The sequence below is a fragment of the Budorcas taxicolor genome, chromosome 9 (assembly GCF_023091745.1).
Source record: "Budorcas taxicolor isolate Tak-1 chromosome 9, Takin1.1, whole genome shotgun sequence".
Classification (NCBI taxonomy): Eukaryota; Metazoa; Chordata; class Mammalia; order Artiodactyla; family Bovidae; genus Budorcas; species Budorcas taxicolor.
Window position 1 is genome coordinate 20296449 of NC_068918.1, and position 13572 is coordinate 20310020.

The window sequence follows — 13572 nt, forward strand, 5'->3', positions numbered from 1 at the left end:
GGGCAAAATACTTGAAAAGGCATTTTATTCAGAAGAGGATGCCCCAATGGTAAATTACAAGTTCTTAACCTTACTAGTTATCAGGGAAATGCCGATTGATAATATAATGAGACATTTCACTTCTCTTTATTAGTTAGAGTGTGAGAAACCCCAGGCTGATAAAAATGTGACACACAATTCTCACTGCTGGAGAAAGTTTACATTGGTTAAAACCACTTTGAAGAGCAATTTGCAAATCAGTAAATTGAAGACATCCTAGCACAGATTGCTGGTTCGACTCTGACATTCATTCATTATGACCATCTTTTGGTGGAGGATAAGGAGCGATGCAATCGGGAGCAATGGTTTGAAATGTTATTTCTTGAAGACAGGAAAGTTCACGATTATAACGTTTTTCACTTTACCTTTTTTGTAGGTCAAAATAATTTTAAAGATGTTTATAGCTTATTGGGTGATAAAATGTCTCCTCGACAGCTCGTGACAGTCAATAAAATCAATAACATGTTTGCGTTGTTATTTGTAAGTCTTATCTAACTAATTTACACATTTTAAATGTGCAAACTTCTTGTAACATCCTAACAGGACAAGGTATTAACATGTTACAACCGCTAACAGTGATAGAATTGGAAGCACCCAAATGAATAGAAATAAGTGGGCTTCAGGAATAAATCGAGAACATAAGTGCGAAAGTGGGAAAACAAGACGCTTTTTGCCAGCTGAATTAGAAGAGTTATCGCGGAACGACAGAGGCCAGGAATCCAGGGCGGCGCGTGCGGAACCCAGCACGATGCCCTCCCCCTGCCGGCCCAGGCCGCGAAGGAAGTGACGCAGGCTGAGGGGCGGGGCGGGCTCTGCGCCGGAAGTGGGTTGTAGTTAGTAAATAAGCTGGGAAAGGCGAGAGAAGGTGCTGTCTCCATCTTGTTGCCATACGCTGCTCCTGCGACGTTGTGGAGATGGGGAGCGTGTTGGGGCTGTGCTCCATGGCGAGCTGGGTAAGTTGGCTGGTAGCGGCCTGAGGGGTGCTAGCGTGAGAGATGAAAGAGAAAAGCCCCCGAGCAGGCCTGGGTGAGACCCGGCGGGACCGTGTTACCCCACCCAACAGGGAGGCCTTTCTTCCCCGTTTTCTCCCTGTCTCCCTTGGCCACTCCGCCACATCTTCGCGGCCCTGAGTCTTTGGAAGAGCCGAGGCGGGTAGCCACGAGGAGCAGTGGCCATGAGTGAGTGACCCGGAGGGGAGGTTCCGAGCTGAGAGCTGGTAGTTTTTCCTCCCCCACCCGCTTTTCGTGAAGGCGATTCCCTATTCTTCCAGGCCCCTTTTTGTCCTTTATGTCTTCTGTCTGCCTGGGCCCTTTCTGCAAAGGCCTTAGGCCGCTTCGTTTGGTGGAGTACCCCATCTCTTCTCGTCATCTCCTCCCAGCGACCTCAGACTGCAGCACTGTCATCCCCGGAGGCCTCTTTGTTCTGTCGCGCAGACTGCAGTTAAATGACGGATATGTGGGGCAGCCCAGCAGTAATACTGATATAGTTACAGCCTTTTTAAATAGTCCCAGCTCTGCAAGTGAGTCCTCGAGCTTAATGATATGAGAAAATTATGTATTTCTCAAATATGTGTTTGAAAAAGCTGGTCAGTTCTGTGGTTATCAGATACCTGTTTTTTGACAGAAAGATGCTTGTGTAATTCGATATCTCACTTTTAATTTGGTGTACGTTGCATTTTGATTAGATAGCGTTGTTAGAGTGAAAAACCATTCTTCATTATAGTGGCAGGATTTGTTTGATTCGGGTGGTACAAATAAATTTGAGTTTGATATAAACACTCCCCCATCCCCCAATAGACAAAAATTGACTTTACAGTTAATAAAGGTATTTGTAATATGGGGCGAGATATTAGGGTTCAAATCTTAGTTCTTTAACCCATGGTTTCTAAATTCTATTTCTAATAATTGCTTGTCTGACTTCCCAGATGACTCCATTATATACATTAGGTAGCATTTCTGTTGTTTTTGCATATCTCTTTTTAAAAAGTTTTCAATGTGGCTTGAACTATAAATGTTAAATTTAGTAAAATGCTACATAGAGGTTACTCCAACCCAGGTCATTGTCTTGATTTTACACACACACACTTTTTCCTTGTAGCTGGGCGTAGAAAACTGGTATATTTTTCTTTCTTTCAAAGCTGGTATATTTTTATCTCAGTATGAAAGTAGAGAATCTACTTGAAACCATTGAGTATCTTATAAGAGGCATATTTAGGGTAATAATGTATTGCAAAATGATTATAGAATTGTTTTAATTGAGGGGGGTGAGATGTTGTGTAATTCTATTTGTAAAGTCAGATTTTGTCCAGTTAGCAAATGGGCATGTTCTTTATATAGTAGGGATACACGTTTTCCATTTTGTTTTCAATTTCTAGACCTGTGATGAGCAGTCTTTTTTGCCTTGAGGACGATTATGGTTAAAAAAAGATTTGGGGGATTAATAAAAACGTGTGTTTTAAATCGTTTTACTGAACAATGTGGGGAAAATTACATTCCTATTAAAATTTTTACAACTTAGTTCTCCACTTAGTCACAGTTCTACAGACACAGCCTTTTAGTTACTGTTAACATGAAGGTGCATTGGAAAGATGGTAGCAAGGAAACACTTTCTTACCTTCCAGTAATTAGGTCTCTGGTGGTTAGAGAGGCTAGGTGGCTAAGGCTGCTCATCATGGTTCTAGGCAATTCTGGTTATTTTTTCCCCTTTCTTTCCTGGTGTCTCTGTCTCTTTATTTCTGAATTGTTCAATTTTAGTGCAGTTCAGTAGCAATTAAAAGAGAATATGCCTTGTATTTTACAAATCCCTTCCATGATCTTAATAGTCAATATGCTCATTTACTTAGAGGTTTTAACATATTGAAATTTAGTCAAATATTCAAGTGTTCAGATCATTAACTTAGATCAGTTAAGCCAGAGTGAAAATGAACCTCATTCTTTCTTTGCTCAAGTTTCTTTAGATTTAATCAGTTTTTACAAAGATTTTTTTGTTTGTTTCGGAAAATGGTAGAAAATGTCTGAACTATGGAAAAAAGTGTAAAAAATTACTTGTGATACTATTGTGTATCACAGAGATTGGAGTGTTTAATATTTTAAATTTCATTTTGTGGGGTTTTTTGTTTTGTGTTTTTGCTGTTGAGTGGTCTAGAATTAGATTGATCGTAATCCTTGGTTCAGGCATGGCTATCTATCTGATTGGTGATTAAGCATTTTTATAAACACAAATGGACCTGCCACCTAATCCTGTAGCTACAGCATCACCAGCAATTGATGCTTACTTAAGTGCTTTCCCCACCCCAGTCTTAAAATGATGCTAGTGAGTAGCGTCGGAGAAGGCAGTGGCAACCCACTCCAGTACCCTTGCCTGGGGAATCCCACGGGCGGAGGAGCCTGGTGGGCTGCAGTCCACGTGGTCGCTAAGAGTCAGACATGACTGAGCGACGTCAGTTTCACTTTTCACTTTCATGCATTGGAGAAGGACACGGCAACCCACTCCAGTGTTCTTACCTGGAGAATCCCAGGGACGGGGGAGCCTGGTGGGATGCCGTCTATGGGGTCGCACAGAGTCGGACACGACTGAAGCGACTTAGCAGCAGCAGCAACAGTGAGTAGCGTTGACTTTTTGAATCACTGTATTTTGTATACAATAACTGTCATTTTTTGCCCAAGATGTTAAGTAATTGAGAAGAAGCTTGTGATTCCTGCCTGCTTATTTTGTGCAGTCTCTTGCTAGATTTTTATTTTTTAGTGCAATGACTTGATTTTGTAGAAATGATTCATAGTTGCTATAAATAGCCAAGCAGTGCGGAGTACAAAATGTAAATGTCATCAACAAAATCCCACCACGTTTCTTCTCTCTCAATGCATGCATACACATGGATGAATAAATAAATATTTTTTTAAGGAGTGGTAGCTGCTGAACATATTTTTTTCTGAATTTAACAGAAGAATGGAAAAGTAAAGGAATTGCTGAGTGTTAAATACTTCATCAGGAGAGGTTATGAAAGAGTTCTCTCAAGAGATGTTTCTAGAGCAGTGGTTCTCAGCTGTCCCCGGGGGAACATTGGACAATGCCTGAAGATACTTTTCATTGTCACAACTTGGGATAAGGTGCTAAGAGTGTCAGGTGGATAGAAGGCAGGAATACTGCGAAATGTTTTACCATACACAGGGTAGCCCTCAACAGCAAAGACTTATTTGGCCCCAGATGTCAGTAGTGCCATAGTTGAAAAATCCTGCCTTATCCTCTTCAGTTGGCCAGTATAAGAAATGAAATGAAATATAAGGGTCTTAACTGCACTTTAAAAAATGAATTCAACCAATCATTTTATTTTCACCTCTACCTTCAGCCTCTCTTACGGAGTTACGCGGTACCACCTATCCCTGATCTGTTTGATGATCCTGTACAAATTTTATTTCTTAACTTTTTTCCTTTGATGATTTAGAATTTAACTTTCTGACCTGTTAACTCAGTATTATTCTGTTTTGTTTTTATTTGTTTACCTTTTAATTTTATTCCTTCTGTTAAAAATCTTTTATTTTTCATTTTATTGGTGTTTCTAAAGTAATTCATATATTCATTTTGCCAACTTTAACTAGAATTTCTTTGTATTATTTTTTATATGACTGTTCTGTTTTATAACCATAATTCCCTCAGTTGTTTAATCTTAGAACTAAACCAGTCATTTCTAAAGAATATCCTGGACAAACTTACTGGAAATGCTGACTGGGTCCCAGCATTGTGGTTTAATATTCTCTCCAGTGATTCTGATGGAAAACGACTGTTCTACTCTTAAGTGGATTCATAGTTCAGAGCATTCTTTCTTTATTTTTTTAAGCATAGCTTCTCTCAGTTTTGTTTTTTTTTATGTGTCATCTCATAATTGACCAAATTGGGTCATCTAATAGATTTTTTTCAAAAAGAATTCATGAATGTTGAAATCCCTGAATTTTTTCATATTTGAAAATGCCTCTTGCTTTCTTGAGAAACATTGTGGACTGGTATAATAGTATACCTGTTCTTTCGGGACTTGAGATATTTCTATGGATTATGTTCTGTCTTACCCTGCCCTGGTAGCCATTTCCTTTTAACATGTCTCATATACACATCATCAGCAGCTTCTGCCTGGGTGTCTGAAGAGTTTTATTTATCTTTAAAATTAACCAAATATGTCTGACTTTAAATTTTTTATCACTTTTTATTTTTCTAGAAAATAGTGGATTTTTCTGAAGATACAGATTTATTTCTTTAAGGAAATTCTTATTGTATCTTTGATTGTCCTTTTTGTTACATTTATTTAGAGGATTCTCCATTTTAAAGACATGAGTTAATTTTGTTACATTGTCTTTTTTCTTCCATATTATTTTTCCTATATTTTTGTCATTTTTCTTTAGTTGATTTAATTTACATAAAATTCATACTTTGTAGTGTGTGGTTCTGTGAGCTTTGACAAATCATGTAGTTGTGTAGCCACTAAAGAACATTTGTCACCTTAAAAAGTTACGCCGTCTGCATTCTGGACAACCCCTGGGTTTTTTTCACAGTTTTGCCTTTCCAGAATGTCCTGTAAATGGAATCATACAGCATATCGCCTTCAGAGTGTGGCTGCTTTTACTCAGTGAATTAGTATAATTCATTTAAGATTCATTCATATTATGGTGTCTGTTGGTAATTTCTTCCTTTTTATCGTTACATAGTATTCCATTGCTTGGATTCCATTGCTCCACAGCTTGTCTCCTTTTTATCGTTACATAGTATTCCATTGCTTGGATTCCATTGCTCCACAGCTTGTCTCCAACAGCTGAGGGTCATTTCCAGATTTTGGAAATGAAGTAGCTGTTAGCGTTCCTATAAAGTTTTCTTGTGTGTCTTTAACTTCTTATTTTATTTACCTAGCTATCTTGCAGTGGGATTGCTAAATCATACGGTAAATGTACATTTGACTTATAAGAAATTTTCAAGTTTATCTCCAAGATGGTCATACCAGGTTGTATTCCCACCAGCAGATATGTCCTTCAAGTCTGTGGCTTGTCTTTTCATTCTCATAGTGATGGCTTTCAAAGAGTAGAAGTGATTGTTCTTTCTGTATTGATCTGCTTTGGCACTTTTAGCAAAAGCCTCTTTACCATATTTGTTTTTCTTAACTCTGTTGTTCTGTTATTTGTATCCATAGTTTTGCGTAAATTACCCTAGTTTGATTAGTGTTGCTTTCAAGTTAATCTTGAAATCAGGTAGTGTGATTCTTCCTACTCTTTCAACATTCTTTGGTTTCAACTATTCTAGTTCTTTTGCCTTTCTCTAAAAGTTTTAGAAGCAGCTAGTTTGTTGCTACCAAACACCTGCTGGAATTATGATTGGGCTTGGGTTAAATTTATAGATCAGTTTGGAAAGAATTGTTACCTAAATGAGAAGTCTTCCAATCCATGAACTCAGTTTATCATGCCATTAACGTAAATATTTGACTTCTTTCATCAGTTTTTTTTTTTTAATTTTCATCATTTGAAAGCTGGTGTATATTTTACTAGGTTTATAAGTATTTTTGTTTAGTTTCACTTTCCAATTGTTTGTTGTTAGTGTGCAGAAGTATAATTGATACGTATATACTGACCTTGTGTCCTGTGACCTTATTAAACTTCCTTGTAGTTCTGGTAGTATTTTGTAAGTTCTTTGGGATTTTTCATGTTGACAATTATGTGTGAAGGAAAGCAGCTTTATCTCTTCCTTTCCAAAGTATGTACTTTTCTTTATTTTTCTTGTCTTACTTTATTTTTTGTTTTGTAAATGCTTTTTATCATAGCATCTACAAGATAATTAAAGGTATCCTCAAGTCGAGCATATTCTGTTTGCTGAAAGTTTTTTCTGTTCTTCAGTTGCTCAGTCATGTCTGATGCTTTGTGACCTTATGGACTGCAGCACGCCAGGCTTTCCTGTCCTTCACCATTTCCTGGACCTTGCTCAAACTCATGTCCATTGAGTCAGTAATGCCATCTCATCCTCTGTCATTCCCTTCTCCTGCCTTCAGCCTTTCCCAGTGTCAGGGTCTGTTCCGATGAGGTGGCTCTTCAAATCAGGTGGCCAAAGTATTGGAGCTTCAGCTTCAGCATCAATCCTTCCAATGAATATCCAGGACTGATTTCCTTTAGGATTGACTGGTTTGGTCGCCTTGCACTCTCAAGAGACTTCTCTAACAACTCAGTTCGAAAACATCAAATCTTGGGCACTCAGCCTTCTTTATGGTCCAACTCTCACATCCATACATGACTACTGGAAAAACCATAGCTTTGACTATATGGACCTTTGTCAGCAAAGTGATGTCAGAGACCAAGCATCTTTTAATTTCATGGCTGCAGTCATTGTCCACAGTGATTTTGGAGCCCAAGAAAATTAAGTCTGTCACTGTTTCCACTGTTTCCCCACCTATTTGCCATGAAGTGATGGGATTGGATGCCATGATCTTTGCTTTTTGAATGTTAAGTTTTAAGCCTGCTTTTTCACTCTCCTCTTTCATCTTCATCAAGAGGCTCTTTAGTTCCTCTTTGCTTCCTACGCTAAGAGTGGAGTCATCTGCCTATCTGAGGTTATTGATATTTCTCCCTGCAGTCTTGATTCCAGCTTGTGTTTCATCTAGCCCGGCATTTCACGTGATGTAGTCTGCATATAAGTTAAGTAAGCAGGGTGACAATATATAGCCTTGACACACTTCTTCCCAATTTGGATCCAGTCTGTTGTTCCAGTCTGGTTGTAATTGTTGCTTCTTGACCTGCATACAGATTTCTCAGGAGGCAGGTCGGGTGGTCTGGTATTCCCTTCTCTTTAAGAATTGTCCACAGTTTGTAGTGATCCACACAGTCAAAAACTTTAGTATAGTCAGTGGAGCAGGAAATGTTTTTCTGGAATTTTCTTGCTTTTCCTGTGATCAGCAGATGTTGGCCATTTGATCTCTGGTCCCTCTGCCTTTTCTAAATCTAGCTTGTCCATCTGGAGTTCTCAGTTCACGTACTGTTGAAGCCTAGCTTGGAAGATTTTGAGTATGCCCTTGCTAGCATGTGAAATGAGTGCAGTTGTGGGGTAGTGAACATTCTTTGGCATTGCCCTTTTTGGGGATTGAAATGAAAACTGACCTTTTCCAGTCCTGTGGCCACTGCTCAATTTTCCAAATATGCCAGCATATTAAGTGCAGCACTTTCACAGCATCATCTTTTAGGATTTGAAATAGCTTAGCTGGAATTCCATCACCTCCACTTTGTCCTTAGTAATGCTTCCTAAGGCCCAGTTGACCTCACACTCCCGGATGTCTGGTTCTAGGTGAGTTTTTAAATTTGTTTTATAATGAATGGGTATTGAATTTTTCAAATTACTTTTTTGCATTGTGTGAGATGGCCCTGGTGGTAATTTTCTTCTTCAGTCTGTTAATGTGGTAAACTAATTTGATTGAATTTCAAAAGCTTAACCAAATTTGCTTTCTCCGAGCTCAACCCCACCTGATTACAGTGTATTAACCTTTTGTATGCTTTTTTAAAACTATTTTTAAAAATCGGGTTTAGCTTTACAGAAAAATTGAGAGGAAGATAGAGATTCCCCATATATGCCCTGTGTCCCGATATGCATAGCCTCCCTTGTTGCAGACATTCCCCACCAGAGAGGTGCATTTGTTAGTTGCTAAGCCTACACTAACTCATCATCATCTCCCAAAGTCTGTAATTTACATGAGTCCTAACTATTTGAATGTGAGCCAGTCTTGCCTTTTGGGACAAATCCCACTTGGTTGTGGTGTGTAATTCTTTTTCCTACATTGTTGGGCTTTAATTTGCTAATATTTTATTGAGAATTTATGCCTTTATTCATGAGAAAGGCTAATCTTTTATTATAATATGTTTGTCAGGTTTTGTTATTAGAATGATGCTTATTTTATAGAATAAGTTAGAAAGTATTCCCTCTACTTGTGTTCTCTGAGATTGTAGAGAATTGATGTAAATTCACCAGTGAACCTGCCTGTGCCTAGTGCTGTTTTGGAAGGCTGTTAATTATTGATTACATTTCTTTAATAGATGTCTGTTCAGATTGTTTCTTGTGTGTGAGTTTTAGCAGCTTGTATCTTTCAAGAGTTTTTTCCATTTATGTAGGTTCTCAAATTTGTGGGCATAGAATTGTTCATAGTATTCTTTCATTATCCTTTTCATGTCCACAGGCCCTACAGTGACCTCTCTTTCATTTCTAACGTTTGTGATCTGTGTTACCTTTTTTGTTAGTTAGCCTGGCTGGGGGCTTATTTTTATTGGTGAAAGAACCACGTTTTGTTTTCACTGGTTTTTCTCTGTTTTCTGTCTTTGATTGCATTGGTGTCTAGTCTAGTTCTTTTTTTCTATTTTCTTTCAGTTTAGTTTGCATTTCTTTTTCTAGTTTCCTAAGATGGAAGCTTAGATGATTGATTTTAGATTTTCTTTTCTGGTAAATGCATTCAGTGCTGTAAATTTGCCTAAAAGCACTGCCTTCACTACATCCCATAAGTTTCTAAAAACTGTGTTATTATTTTAATTCAGATTTTTAAAAATTTCTCTTGAGACTTCTTTGGCTTCTGTGTTTATTTTAGATACCGTACATTGCTTTAAGAATTTGGGGGATTTTCCAGTTACCATTTTGCTGTTGATTCCTAGTTGATTTGTAGTCTGAGAGCAGTCAGTGCTCTTCCAAGTTTGATAGTGTGTTTTATTGTCAACAGTGTGGTTTCGGTTAATACTCCGTGTCATCTTGGAGAAGAACGTGTGTTCTCTGGTTGTAGGGTAGAGTGGTCTGTAGACGTCAGGCACCCATTTGATTGGTGGTGAGCGCAGCTGTCCTTACTGATTTTCGGCTAGCTCAGCCTGTCCATCTCTGAGAAATACTGGAGTCTCTTTAAGCTGTGACAGTGGAGTCATCTGTTTCTGCTTGCAGTTTTAGCGGTTTTTGCATTCACAGTTTGATGCTCTGTCATTAGGTGCATACATATTTAGAATTGATAACATCTTCCTGGAGAATTGGGTCCCTTTATCGTTACGTAGTGTCTTTCTTTATTCCAGGTAACTTTCCTTGTTTTGAAGTCTGCTCTACCTGGATCTAGTGCAGCTACACTTCCTTTCATTTAGTGTTCACATGTTACATTTTTCCCCCTTCCCTTTGCTTTTATTCTGTGTGTCTTTATATTTAAAGTGACCTTCTTGTAGACAGTATAACTGGGTCTTGTTTTTTGAACACTCTGACAGTCTGTCTTAATTGAATAAATTTAGGCTTCTGAACTCCAAGGTGATTACTGATAGATTTGGACTGGTATTTACCGTATTTGTTACTGTTTTCTATTTGTTGCTCTTGTTTTTCCTGTTGTGTGTTGAGGGAGAAGGGTGTTTAAATTAAGCATTGTATATGATTCCATTTTCTCTCCCTTTTTAGCATATCAGTTAAACATCTTTTAACTTTTATGAAGTGTTACTTCTTTTTCGGTTGTTGCCCAATTTATTAGTCCATTTGGGCTCTTGTAACAATACCACAGGCTGGGTGGCATGTGAACAACAGAAATTTGTTTCTCACAGTGCTGGAGGCTGGCAGTCCAAGATTAGGGCGCCTGCATGCCTATCTTTTGTACCTGGTGAAGGCCTCTTCAGGGTTACAGATGTCAGCTTGCTGATGTGTCCACATATAGTTGAAGAGGTGAGGCGCTCTCCCTGCCTCCTTTATGAGAGCACTAACCTCATTCATGAGGGCTCTGCCCTTTGGACCTAATTCTTCCCAAAGGCCCCATCTCATAACAGCATCACCTTGTGCATTAGATTTTCATCATACGATTTTCGGTCCGTAGCACTCCAGAATTTGAAATATACGTTTACAGCTTATCCACTTTGAAGTAACAGCATACTACGACACTACACACTTCAGTATAATGCTATACCACTTTACAGCTAGTGTTAATACCTTATGATAGGAAAACAATCCTAATTCCTGTCTCCTGTCCCTTCTGCATTACTGTCATTCATGAAACACACACACACGCCTATGTGTCTACACACATGTATGCAGAAGTATGTGTATAGGCATAACATGCATGTGCATATGTAACAATACATTGTTGCTCTTACTTTGAGCAAACAGGTTAGCTCAACTAAGAATAAGAAAAGTAAGTTTTAATTTTACATTTATTTATAAAAGTAATTTTATATGTAGAGTTTCTGAATTATATTATTTTCCTCCTCTAGAGAATTTTGAACATTTCTTGCAAGCAAGTCTAGAGTTTGGCAACAGATTTCCATTTTATTTGAGAACGTATTTCTTCTTCTTTTGAAGGATAATTGGCAGAGTATAGAACTATAGGTTGGCAGGTTGTTTTCTCTCAACACTAAAATATTTCACTTTACTCTTGTTTGCATGGTGTCTGAGGAAAACTTGAATATATTGATAATTCATCTTTGTTTCTCTGTAGGTAAGTTGTTTTTCCTCTGGCTTCTTCCAGGATATTGTATTTTCTGTTGGCTTCAAAGCGATTTATCTAGGTGTAGGGGTTTTTGTTGGTGGTAGTGTTTTTGTGTGTGTGTGGTTTTTTTTTTTTTGTGGAGGGTGGGGTGTGTATGTCTGATGTTAATTTGGGGGAAGTCTGTCATTTAAAAAAATATTTCTTTTCCTTGTGATATTCACATTGTTTTACCATTTGCAGTTATCTGACAGTTCTTGGATATTTTGTTGAACATAATGTCAGTCTTTACTCTCTTGGCTTTTCAGTTTGGAAAATTTCTATTGATACAGCCTTACGCTCAGAAATTATTTCCTCAACCATGTCTGCATTTTTCATTTCTGCTACTGTTTTTTGTTTCTAGCCTATTTTTTTTTGAAGGATTTCATTTTTGCTTCTTGTATGCTGTCTACTTTATTCAGTAGAACCCTTAACATATTATGTTGTTTTATATTTTTGGTTTGATAAACTAACATCTCTGCTGCGTCTGGTTTTGACGCTTGCTGTGTCTCTTCAGATTGTGTTTTTTGCCTTTTGTAATGTCAGTAATTTTCCTGATAGCCAGACACTATGTACCCAGGTAAAAGGAACTTGATTGTGTCCGGGTGGGGTGTGGGTGAAAGAGAAACATTCCATTATTCTCTGATTAGATTTTGGTCTTTTAGCAAGCTTATGCCTCTGGATTGTTTACTTCCTAATGTTTCTTAGTCTCCCCTCCGTCCCCCTATAAATGGGAGAGGATGGCTTGAATAGCTAGAGTTGAGTACTTCTCTTCCCCTAGGTTATTTATCCTCTAAATAAGTTAGACTCTATTTAACTAGTTTCTCTTAAGGTCAGGTGTTCAGAAAAAAAGTGTTCTAATATATTTTAAAATGGATCTCTCCTTTCCTACAAGAAGCTGGAAGGAATTTTTCTCTCATGTTTACTATGAGAACCTGATTGAACTAGTAGTAAAATTCACAAATCTGTAGGGCCCTTTAACTGGGTTTTCCTGGTTTTTTTAACTCAGACTTGTCCACTATGAGGCTCCAGCAGATCTTCAGTTATCTTTCAGGATTTCCTTCCTGCACACTGGTTCCCAAGTCAGTTTCCACTTGTGGACACTAATAAGCGGTGATTCCCTGTCTGTCTTTCAGTCTAGGGGGCAGAGACTTACCCTGTGTTCTCACATAACTTATGGATCTTAGAAGAATTGTTGATTTCTTGAATCTCTTTGCTTTTTTCTTTTCTTTAGGATGGAGTCATGGATTCTAGTCTCCTTATTTGTGAAAATGGAACAGATCTTGGTATGCTTTTTGTATTATTGACTTGACAGGATATTAGGGATTATTATTATCATTATTTTTTGTAATGTTCATAAAGGATATCAGTATGTTGTTTCCTTGGTTTTATATCAGTTTTTTGCCTCTTTAGTTTTCCGGAAGAATCTGGGTAGAGTTGGTTTGGTTTATTCTTTAAATGTTCAATGGAATTCACTAGTGAGGCTATCTTTGCCTGTGAAGGTTTTTAACTACAAATTCAGTTTCTTGACTAGAAACAGGACCATTCATCTTATATATTTCTCATTGAATGATTTTTGGTAGTTTGGATTTTTCATGGAGTTTATCTGTTTTATCTAAGCTGTTGAATTATTCAGTAAAATCGCTCATAGTTTTCTCTTATAATCAATCCTTTGATGCTCACAGGATCGATAATAATACCTTCTCTCTCATTTCTGGTTCTGAGGATTTGTATGTTCACTTTCTTGCTATTTTTTAACCTGATCAGTCTGACTATAGGTTTCTAAATTGTAATGGTCTTCTAAAACTAGCTTCACTGTCTTTCTTCTTTTCTGTTTTTTACCTCATGGATTTATCTTCTGTCTATTTTGGCTATAATTTGCTCATTTAATAACTTAAGATGAAAGCTCTGGTCATTGATTTATTTTTTTTTGTCTAACATAGCCACTTAAAACTGTAGGTTTCTTTTAAACATTGCTTTTGGTACATTCCAAAAATCTGATACCTTATTTTCATTCTGTTTCTTTTTTGACCTCTTCTGCTTGTGAGTTCGACTGTGTTATT

At 37.6% G+C, this 13572-nt stretch overlaps 1 protein-coding gene across 1 annotated transcript in view; it reads left to right on the forward strand.

The window, feature by feature from the left end:
- The first annotated feature begins 869 nt into the window (after window positions 1-869).
- The window catches only part of SERINC1 (serine incorporator 1), a 34643-nt gene continuing 21940 nt past the window's right edge, over window positions 870-13572 (forward strand). The window contains exon 1 of the mRNA XM_052645499.1: window positions 870-992. Within this exon, the coding sequence (XP_052501459.1) occupies window positions 954-992 (39 nt within the window). The 5' untranslated portion in view covers window positions 870-953. The remainder of the gene's footprint in view (window positions 993-13572) is intronic.